Source organism: Branchiostoma floridae, chromosome 2 (genome assembly GCF_000003815.2).
Source record: "Branchiostoma floridae strain S238N-H82 chromosome 2, Bfl_VNyyK, whole genome shotgun sequence".
In the NCBI taxonomy this organism is placed as follows: Eukaryota; Metazoa; Chordata; class Leptocardii; order Amphioxiformes; family Branchiostomatidae; genus Branchiostoma; species Branchiostoma floridae.
In genome coordinates this window covers 27,891,569-27,903,127 of record NC_049980.1, presented here as the reverse complement: position 1 = coordinate 27,903,127, position 11,559 = coordinate 27,891,569, and the positions used below count along the sequence as shown (strand labels likewise).

General features: G+C 40.9%; 1 protein-coding gene across 1 annotated transcript; it reads right to left on the bottom strand.

Annotated features, from left to right (window-relative positions):
• Positions 1 to 3,681: 3,681 nt before the first annotated feature.
• On the bottom strand, positions 3,682 to 11,048 carry LOC118410007 (endo-1,4-beta-xylanase 1-like). The gene is made up of 16 exons (XM_035811453.1): positions 10,795 to 11,048; positions 9,773 to 9,924; positions 9,540 to 9,632; positions 9,257 to 9,384; positions 8,885 to 9,021; positions 8,404 to 8,555; positions 7,973 to 8,062; positions 7,246 to 7,420; positions 6,935 to 6,971; positions 6,413 to 6,565; positions 6,199 to 6,254; positions 5,877 to 6,014; positions 5,364 to 5,535; positions 5,083 to 5,187; positions 4,481 to 4,696; positions 3,682 to 4,002 (listed from the first exon to the last, which is right to left on the bottom strand). Exons 1-16 carry the CDS (start codon positions 10,989 to 10,991, stop codon positions 3,754 to 3,756), a joined length of 2,250 nt encoding a protein of 749 aa, XP_035667346.1. The 5' UTR covers positions 10,992 to 11,048; the 3' UTR covers positions 3,682 to 3,753.
• Positions 11,049 to 11,559: the final 511 nt, after the last annotated feature.

Genomic DNA, 11,559 nt, shown 5'->3' with positions numbered 1-11,559 from the left:
GATTTACCAATTCTGTGCAGTAAATATTAACAGATGTTAGCTCCATGCCTGTGAGTTAGTGAAATCACAAAATCTAAGGCATCATGTCATAACATTTCTTAGTATACATGTACATGTTGGTTTTGTAATGCTGATACATTGTTGTACGTACTTCATTATAATTAATCGAGGAATAAATACATTATAATTAATCGAGGAATAAATGGGGAATTCCTGTCATGTTGTTTGTCAAGTGCAAGGTCAGATTATGATGTTAAGCTTTATCCTATACCTCTATTTTGTACTTTATGTAATAGTTGTTGCCATACTTTGTACCATGTACAATTGTCGTGCAATAAAGTTCTATTTAATTCAAGCTTTAAATCTGCAATCGTCAATTTTTATGATAACGATGACGTACACTGGCGTGAATGGGGTGTCAACACAGGAGGCGACCCACAGCGAATTCATGCAGTACTACAGTCTAACTGAACCAAATGGATTCATAAATATTACATTACAGCTTGTAACTTATGGAGAATTGTAGACAAGGATACAAACCCTAGCAGGTTGGCAGGCTGATGTTTCTTCATTAATTCATTTGTGACTCCGACGTTATCAACTTAAATACAAACTTTGCATAGAAAATATGTTTGTATTAGTCCTAAGTTATTGTCCAGAACTTCATGTGATCTGCAATCTGAATATACACAAAACCAAACAAGATCACACAGTAAGATATAATCTACATATGTATTGAACCGAACAAGATAACGCAAAATGGTTGTTTGTTCAACCTTGGGATAGCACTTAAATTCTGTTCTAGATTTTGAGCCTCTGGACAAAAATTATGTTGTTCCTATGGGCCTGAACCAACTTGTGTGACTACTCACCCTGTCAATATACTTACGCTGATAAAAACACGTTGTCTACCTGTGTTATCGCGTGATTATGAGACGACTAATGGGAACGTTCACCTGTTGAAAATCTGCCCTACAGAACAAACAAGTGCTTTTAAAAAAAGCTGGCGTTTCGTCTACGTTTATGAGTGTGAACTGTCTTTTTCTTGAAGTAAAATCTGTTAGAAAAAGTCACTCAAGGGCTGTTGCGTCTATAAGAAAAATTGTTATTTTGGAAAGGAGTACTGTTTATTAGCTGGTCTTGGCTTACAACTTTATTTCAAATGTACAATAAGTTCATTATAAAATCTATCAATATTCTCAGGTACTTATGTACACTTGAAAAAGCACCATCAGCACTGTGACAAGATTCTATCTAAATTGACTACCAAATGTCAAACAAATATCCAAACCAATTAACAGCTACCTCATCTCTATTATACTGGTTTCCGCATTTACAACATTTCTTCCTTGTTTTCCTGGATAATTTTGCTAATATTCATGAAAATTTCCATACTTTTGTGTCGAGCGGTGTGACTTTCTACATCCGTGTTGTCTGAAAACTTCTGAATGAAGTCGATACTGAACAATGGAGCATTTGCTACTGTAAGAAAGGATCGCTGTTTTTGATGGAGTTTCATGCAAATAACATCAAGAGCCTCTGTTTACATCATGAATAGTAGTTTAGTGGCAAGTGTTTTGCGAGAATCATCTTACCGCGCATAGGAGCCGCTGTACGGTATTTTCCATTACCATGAACAGAAAAATTCGAATGCCGGGTTTGGAATCTATGAAGTCCTGTTCATAAGACAAATGTCTTGCATACATGAAATGAATACTAAAATAAATAAAAAAATGATATATAAAAATATAATATCAATAAATAAATAAATAGAATATTTATATATTATCTTCAATATTTAAAAAGAAAAAAATTCACTCTCGGATTCGAACCAGGAACTTTCGGATCTGAAGGCATAGGACTTTACCGATTGAGCTAAGTTGTTACGTGTATTGTCTGTGAGTGTAGTCGATACTGAACAATGGAGCATTTGCTACTGTAAGAAAGGATCGCTGTTTTTGATGGAGTTTCATGCAAACAACATCAAGAGCCTCTGTTTACATCATGAATAGTAGTTTAGTGGCGAGTGTTTTGCGAGAATCATCTTACCGCGCATAGGAGCCGCTGCACGGTATTTTCCATTACCATGAACAGAAAAATTCGAATGCCGGGTTTGGAATCTATGAAGTCCTGTTCATAAGACAAAGGTCTTGCATATATGAAATGAATACTAAAGTAATAAAAAATTATATATAAAAATACAATATCAATAAATAAGTAGAATATTTATATATTATTTTCAATATTTAAAAAGAAAAATATCCGCTCTCGGTTTCGAACCAGGTACTTTCGGATCTGAAGGCATAGGACTTTACCGATTGAGCTAAGTTGTCACGTATACTGTAAGTGAGTGTACATTATGCTTTAACCTCACTACATAGTATTATTTATGTCGATTTTCGGTCGCTTTCTTGATAAAATCTTTTTTTTTCTTGTGCAATCTTGTGGAATAGATGTTATATGGCCATTTTCCAGGATATTGAAGTCCGAAACCACAATGCAATGGTATTTCCGTTGTAGCAGTTGTAGCAGTTGCATGCGGTCTCGTTGAAGAGGGTCTGCATGCTCTTTTACGTAAGGCGTAGGCAGCCAATTTTATTTCCCGTAATTCGTAGGGAAAACCATCTTATCTACGTAATTCGTAGCGAGGCGACCAAATTTAGCGTAATTGCCTTCCTTGATTTAGCGTAATACGTAGGGGGTTCTTTTAAATTCAGCGTAAATCGGAACTCCCCATGCAGACCCTCGTTGAACCAAAACCAAGCACCATCGAAGCAACCACTGAAGGTAAAACCCAATACATTGCGTTTCGTCGCCAGAGGGCGACGAAACGCAAAAAAACAGCGGCTGATATGTAGCCTTACATTCCAGAGCCTTACACTAACGCTGGAACCATTGATAGACAGAAAACAACACATTATACTGCCTAAGGGCACAACCCGCCGTACGTGGCAAATACGTGCTGTCTACGTGCCATCTTCTGGCAATCTTTTGGGATCCGTAAGTGGCAAGTACCGCCTCCGTACGAACTCGTATGGAATCCGATGGATTTTGTAGCACGCAGACACGCCGTAGAACTTAACGAGCTGTGTGTGCCGTGCGTTGAAGTACACCCTCTCTGCTATTGCCAGTCGTTCCCCACGTTTTCAGAAATTCGTGGCGAACGTGGCCTCCCAAAAAACACGTACAGACAAATTGCACGTACGACCCTTAGCTTAAAGCACTACCAGCCTTACGTGCAATTTGTCCGCACTTTTTGGGGGGCCATGTCAGCCACGTATTTCTGAAAGCGTTCAGGCTGTACAGGGCAGGCGCGCCGCCCGTACTGGTACGTACGGGGGCGAATCCGCAGCCCGATGGCACACAAAGTTTTGCCATCACGTAAAGTTCTGCGGCATGTATGCGTGCTTCAAAATCCGTCAGATTCTCTATGAGTTCTTACGGAGGCGGTACTTACCACTTACGGATCCCAAAAGATTACCCACGTTTTGGCAAGTAGACAGCACGTATTTGCACGTACGCCGGGTTGTACTCTTAGCTTAACCAATGTCAGGCGACATCACCGACAAGTCACCAAATCATCAAAATGCAAAGCAACCAATTGTTTTGCAGCGATCAAGGGCCTTCTTAAGAGAATGGGTCTGATCAACGAAAACAGAAATACCAGAAACTCTTCAACAATTGCGTTGGTTATTTTATTCAACATTGATCACGTTAAAGATAAAGACAGCTGCGAAATGCTATCTCATTCAATCATTTCCCAGCAATGATGTCATTCGGCATGTCCACATCCACGGTCAGGGCGCCGGCTCCTGGAGACAAGTAGAACGTCTTCGTGGCCACGACCTGGCCGTGGTTCTTGACTGTGACCTCGTAGTTGCCATGGAAACCACGGAAGATGAACTCCTTGCCTTCTGGCGTCACGATGCCGTCCGTGAGGGACAGGTTGGTGCGCCAGTCGGAGAAGACAAGCCGCTGCCAACGGCGGCCTGCTTCATTGATCTGCAAGGTAGATTATAGTTCAAATACTCGTATGCCCAATATCTAACACTGGGATCACTAATATGCACCGTATATGTATATTTATATGTATTAGTGGATGATAGACCTTAATTGCACATTTTGGCTCCTAAAACGAAGTACATGTTATTTCGAGAAAGCAGACCTGCAATTACATTTCTACAAGAATGTGGTATCTTACTACAACTATATAATGGCTAATGTATACAAGTATGTAAAGGTTAAACTTTTTCTGGCTTCTTATATTTATGCCAACTGTAAATGTATCTATATAGCCAGTTTTACCACCCTTTGGCGTAACACATTATAATTAGCTTCATAGACAACATCAGCTGACAAGATGCATCCACATAAACTATTTCAATGAGTTTTTAAATTCATTATAGGTATGACCGGCTCTTAAACATCTGGGAGATAAGCTAACCATTCTCTGTTAGACTATTTGGAGAAGAAAACCAACCGAAAAGTGGTCGCCGTTCACCAGTGCAGCGTCTGGTCTCCAGTGCGCCTGGTCCCAGAACCCCCAGATCAGAAGTCCTTCCACGGCCGGGTGGCTGAAGGCAGCCCGCATGGCGTCCTCGTACCCGTCCGCTCTCACATACTCGTTAGGCTCGTTTATGTCCAGTTCGGTTATCCAGACAGGGAGCCCACGAGAGGAAATGACGTTAAGACGGTGCTGAAAATATTTCATTCAGTCCATTAGGTATCATACATAATTTGTAGGTAGCTAATTTTCCTGGACTTCGGGACATAAAATTTGGAATATGTTTATGAAATAGGTCATAGGCTGGCTTGAGTCGTCGTAAAGCGTGTCTATTTGTTTCATTGATTTAACAAAACTTAAAGCTATCTGTTGCAAATGCACCTTGGGTATATATATAGAATTTTTATATGTATTAGCGTACGCATGAAGCGGCATATTGAATACCGTGAAGGAGCATGGAGTTATAGTACGATCGTCGTAAGAGAATGAAAAAAAAATGAAAGCAAGAAAAATTCATTATTGTATCTATCATATTTATTATACGTAAGTAACTAAGATACGTTACATGAATAACATACCAGGACATTTGGAGTGTCAGGGCGGTTGCTAAAGTGTCCCTGGGCCCCAACACCTTCAACTGGCGCTCCGTTGTCAAGGAACTCAGAAATCTGGTTGGCATAGTTCTGCAGAAAGCATAAATGAAAGTCATGTTGAAGTGTAGCGTTATGAGTCTCATTTGTTATTTGTGGTCGAGAATGAATAGGTTGCCTCAATATGAAAGTGTTTAAATAATTTGATATAAATACTTCTTCATTGCCATGAAAACACGGCCTTGGGGTCCTTTAAAAAAGACACTTACGTTAGTTTGTCCCCACCAGTTGATGATGTCGTAGTCGTTCAGGAACAGTTTAGCGCTCGGGTCCTTTTCCTTCACCTTCCGGAACATCTCGTACCGGATCTGGGAGCTGCCCGTGTGCTGCACGTAGAAGTCGCCGTGTAGCATCTCGTTGTTTACATCCCAGTGCACCAACCTGAGTAAAGGAAGAGTGAAAATGATAATCTACTAATATACTTTTAAATCACTAGTTTTGTAAGAAGATTTACTCATTACGCGATACTAACGTTACGTAAATTCAATCAATGAGGCAAGGGCAGAAGAAATATAGGTTTGGTACATCGAGCTGATAATAGTTAATGCTCGCACCATTGTCGACCTTGCACTTCTTTCGCACCTTTCTGTATTATAATTAACCAATTTCGTAGTTTGTCTCTGACCGAGGTTCGTTATTAAGCTTTTGTGTTTGTTTTTTTTCTAACGTAGGCTGAATACAAGTCTTAATGTATGCAGGTGAATAATGAAGAAAGAAAATACCTTCCGGCATATCGACCCACGACATCATCAACCCGTTTCCAGCACTTCTGCTCCAGATCCCCGCCCCAGTAGTTGTGCAGCCAACCCTGTACAAACTCCGGTACTCCCCAGAACACGCAGTGTCCACGAACGGGAATGCTAAATAGTGACAAAAGAACGAAGCAGATGGTAGAGTTCACTTTAATTGTCTCTGGTAAGATTTTAGTGGCTGGAAAGAAATCCAAATCAAACCTGAGGCTAGGGCATCAAGTACTGTATACATTCTGTGATACCTAAACCTTCATAATATATTGCCATAACATAAGATGTGATCGACACTTACCCAGCATTCTCCAGTATTTCCAACGTCCGGTCTGCAAGGCCCCACTCAAGCTGGCCCTGAAAATATATGTATGACTCACTTCATGTTAACTTTGTAAGAGATTGACAATCAACTTCATTAATTGTCATCACCGTAATTATCATCATCATCATCATCATCATTATCATCATCATCATTATCTTGCTAGTTGTAGATCTAATGATACCCGACCCACTTCGTTAGGCTCGTTTTGTGTCCATTTGAGGTTGTTCTCGAAGACTGCCCACTCGAAGTTGCTGAGGAAGAAGTCTCTGTACCGGGCGTCATCGGGCATGATCCAGGCGTTCACAGCGCAACCCCAGGCGAAGTGGGATTTGGTTTGGGTGATCTGAAACACAATGCAATTAGCTACCTACGTTTGCCACACTTGTTCAAGCGAAGTCGCGTCATAAGTTTTTGAATTACATGTAACGTTACGTAATGAACTTTATATATCTCACATGATTGTCATTTATGTCTAGCCCTTTAAAATCACTGGTTGATTTGGGTGATCTGAAACATAATATAATTAGCTACCTACGTTCGCCCACACTTGTGTTAGGTTGTGTCGTCGATCATGGAAAACATCAGAATACCTGCGACGTTACGTAATGAACTTCATAGATCTCACATGATTGTCATTTATGTCTAGCTATAACAAGAGTATTGTGGTATAACACTATGCACAATAGCTTTAAAACCACTGCAATGCCCATACCTCCACACTGATACCATCTGCGTTTGGAGTCTGTACCCTGTAGCACACAAAGAAGACAATGTCAGGTATGTCTGGACTTACATTGCCAACTTTCAAAGTCAATAGTCATACACTATCAACAGCCATGAACATCAAACATTCTTGCTGTCTCTGTGACTCATTCCCATTCAAAGTTAAATATGAATAAGTCATAATACATCCTTCTATTCATTTTTCAACGTCAACTGAATGGTACGGTGGCTGTGATATGCCGGAATGAGATACACGCTGAAAGCTAGTCACCAGATCCCCTGTTGGAAGTTCTATCTCACCTGAGAGTGACGTATCGTTTGCGATGCTGGTCGATCCTGATGTTGGATTCGTGCCACCAGTTGTCTGACGTCACGTCCATGAACGACAGGAGGGACACGTCATCGATGAGGAAGCGCACGTCAGCAGGAGGGCCTTCCGCGTACAGCCGGGCATTGCTCACCCAGTCGTTGTAATCTATGATCAGATAAACAAAATCAAAGCACCAGTTTGACAGCAAAGAAAGCGTATTCAAATTGTAATTGACTTTTGTAATCTTATGATTTGAATGAAAGTTATATTCCTTGATTCAAGCCAGACGATACCAGCGTCCTCACTACTTCATCACCAGACATATCTAGTGCTGTCTAGTTTGGACCATGTAAACATCATGTACATTGATTGAGTAAGTGACTTGTATCACTCCACGTAACACACTATATAGCAAGTAGAATAGATGTTGTGGTCATATCTAAAATATGTGTGTATTGCGTTGTTCATGGAGCATAAAAAGAGTGCGGACCTGATTTTACAGTGCAATGCAGAATCTGGTCAGCTGACAATCATTATCATCATCGGTCGACGTACTTACACGTTTCAGGGTTATAGTAACTTATACTACAGGGTGATCTACCCTTTCGGCAAACCCTGCAGATAATATTGGTGTCATACCACAGACTTACGTGTGTACATGTAGATCACAGGTGTGGTTAAAGGATTTAGATACTGATAAAATGTAAAAATACTCACCAGGCACGGTGTGTCCGCCGGATAGCCTTACCCAGCCGTCCTGGGCTGACACTGTTGTGGCGGCTATCCCAATCCAGTCCTCGGATCCGTCTGCGAGCATAAACAAGTGCATATATATCTAATTCTATAATCATACATATAATATGGATACCATATAAATGTGTTATACTATTTCAGTTTCCACTTTCACTACATACAGTGCACTATGGGCGTCTGAAGCAGTTTGTTATCGCTTTGAATCATTTGTTAAATCTTTGATTCAAGTTATCGACCTTATCGGTCTTTGCTGGCAAGCATTAAGTAGCAATATAATCAATTAATGGCAAATTCAAATGTGGCAACGTTTATCATTTTGTATCTATCTATAAATCAATTGTCCATTCTTCAAACAAGAGCAGGTGACCACGTGCACAACATTACACTTGACTTACCTCTGAACCTATAATTCAGCTTGGCCTGAACATTGTAGGGTGTGCTTCCACCATCGAGCACTTTGACCCACATGGTGAACATGTAGGTATATCTGCTCTTGATGGCGGACCCCCAGGCTAGGTCCTGAGATGGACCCGCCCATTCTGCAGATCTATGAAAAAGAAAGAATATCAGAAATCATATTTCCTAACTCTGTACTGTAAAAAGTTTGTTATCTCGACCAAGTGTATCTCACTGAAGACTAATCTTCCACTCGCCGTGGAAGGGGACGCTTACACAATGTGCATTATTTGGTATTTGTATAATTAAGATTCTATGCACAGTATTGTCGTTCGTGAATAAATCCATCATTGTCGACTTGCAAGTAGATATCGACGATATACTTACGAGGATTCGCTAGAAAGCAAGTATAGTTCATGGAGGGCTAAGCATGCGTGGACTGACATTTCTTACGAACTGGTCATGTTATATTTTGCGTACCTGTCCTGCGCCAGCATAGCCCCTCCTCCATCATGTGTGTCCTGTGTGTAATGCACACCTGTACACGACATGCAGTACCAGCCGCTCAGGTCACCCTCCAGTCCGGGATTGGTCACCATCTCAGAACCAGAGACTGTCTGTTCAGAATGCAGTTGTAATGTGTAGTTAATCTGTTGTCGACAAAGCTGATAAAATGATAATACGCAACTAAATTATATGTTTATATTTAGCATAGACCCTGAGTCTTTCTCGCGATTCTAACGTCGCTTCTAGTACTCTGAGTAGCCAGGGCAAAAAGAAACAGGCCTCTTTGCTAAAATGCAAAATCTCTCAAGAAAGACTAACAATGAGTTTAAAATGTTAAAATCTCACCTGTAGGTCTTCTACCAGGCTTGACTGCCCTTCAGCTGATGTCAGCGAGGCTGCGTCCACAAGAATGTCAGTACTAGCAGGTGGACCCTCAACGTACAGCCGCATTTCTGTCACCTCCTTGTCAAAATCTAGGCAATAAGAAGAACATATCAATAAAAAATGTTCAAGAATTGGATGCACGTAAGCAAAAGAAGACAAGGATTTCACTTTCGTCGGTTCCATTTTCTATAAACGTGACATCATCACTAACATGTATCAAACTTTTTCATTTTTCTGTACTTACACGGTACAGTCCATCTGGTGGCGATCCTCTGCCAACCGTGACTTTGACTAATGTGGTCGGCCTGCTTCATTTGCTGATAGTTCACATCTCCATCTGAAATAACGATTATTTTGTTTTTTCAATAGAAAACAGTTTTATAAGACTATATTATAATAAAAAATAAACAGTTCTTACAGTTGTAAATGATTAAAAGACATGCAGTATAAAACAACTATATTATCGAAGAAACTCACCAGAGAAGGTAATTGCCAGATTGATCTTGACCTCGACATGAGCCGCCCCTCCTGCCAGCAGTTTGACGAAGATCTGGAACTCGTACGTCTGACCGGGGAGGACGCCACGGCCGTAAGGCAGGTTGTAGGACGGGCCGGCCCATTCTGCTGTTCTAATAGGATTATTTAACACAGAATCGCACTGTTTTCTCAAATACCCCCATAGCTTCCCAAATGGTTATAGAGACGGTGGGCGCCATAGACTTCCTGCAACCTATGATCCTCTGCTTACTGAGTCATGTGTCTATCTGCATAAGCGTGACGTCACGACATCAGTGGATTGTTCATTCCTTGCCAAATGATTTAATACAGTTGATCAGTCGTCAAATTTGGTATATATATATGTCACAGGAGATATATATATATATTACAGTTAAACTAGTTCAATAATGACTTATATCAACACAGATGAACTTTCAAGTGAAAATGTTTGTGATGCTAGAACTGTGATACCATGCACTGTAATAACTTATTTCAAGCACTTTGTGTTAAAAGAGACAGTTTTCTCATTTTTTTTGTATGTACCCATGTAGCTATCTGAACGGGGTAGATGTATTTCCAATGATAGCTACATAACCGTGAAAACCACAACAGCTGTGCACACAAGTTTATCTGCCACATGAACCTATAGTCCTATCCTGCCTACCGTAGCCCCATAAATGTAAAATTATTCAGTTAGAGGGAATATGTGCTAAGCAAAACTGTTTACCAAAAATGAAGACCCTCTAATGATCCCAAAGCACCATCCATACAACCAAATCTAGTTTATCCCAAGTCCAATATTTTGTCTGAAGTTGCCCCACCCTATACGAACGGTGCTTGCAGTACATTTTTTTTGATCGTCTAGCTATAGTGAAAAGGGGACACGTACTACAGCACATGGTGATAACACAACACATGTTATACCTGCATAGATTATATCTCTAGCAAGCACCCTGGACAGCATATACTGTTTGTCAGCTGCCAGTAAGGCATCAACCCACCTCCCGCTCGCCTTCATGCTGCCTGTCCCCTCCACCTTATCGTCCGAGTGCTGCGTACCGGTACATCCGACGCAGTACCAGTTATCGGTGCCTAAAGCTCCCTCGAAACCAGCATTGCGGAATATTTCTGAGGCTGCCCTAGCGTACTGCCATTGGCAGCTGAGGAGCAAAGCTCCCCAAACTATCACACGGGACATTTTGGGTAAAACCGTTGTTCACTTGGTTCCGCCTGTAGCAGATGACCAAATGTTGCTTACAGCGTCGCAGCAACGCGCTTACGTAGGTGCGCAAACACCTACAGGTGGCAATATTGATCGAGTGAGCAAATAGACATTGCTTCTTGTATTTATACACATGGAACGCGGCAACAAGCAATATCCGGAGTGACCCTTTGTCAAATATAAACCCTTATCGAAGGACCACAGAACGATGAACTACACAGGTCAGTGCCCTACAGGTTATAATATAGTTCCTGTCACAACAAGGGTTTAGAGTGATTTTGTAATGTCAACAAAATGAATAACAAAATAGATAAAGCTACTGAAGGCGCTTCATTGTGACAAATCTTTATTCGTAAGATTGGTACATTTTGTACTATTTGTTTATTTATAAGTTTGGCTGCTGAGGACGCATAGGCTAGACTGCCTAGTTAGCGTGTAGTTACTACAAAGGGCTAGCCCTGCTGACGTTTTACCCTTCTTCTTCAGCCAACAATGATGTCATTCGGCATGTCTATATCCACGAACATCGCCCCGTCTCCAGGTG

What these genes read in the sequence shown, in the direction of transcription:
- LOC118410007 (XM_035811453.1), bottom strand. Translation starts at nt 10,991, where the DNA reads ATGTCCCGTGTGATAGTTTGGGGAGCTTTGCTCCTCAGCTGCCAATGG. An exon ending in TCTGGCAATTACCTTCTCTG is followed by an intron (nt 9,633 to 9,772) that starts GTGAGTTTCTTC and finishes TCGTTATTTCAG; the next exon opens with ATGGAGATGTGAACTATCAG. An exon ending in GCTGAATTATAGGTTCAGAG is followed by an intron (nt 8,063 to 8,403) that starts GTAAGTCAAGTG and finishes TTATGCTCGCAG; the next exon opens with ACGGATCCGAGGACTGGATT.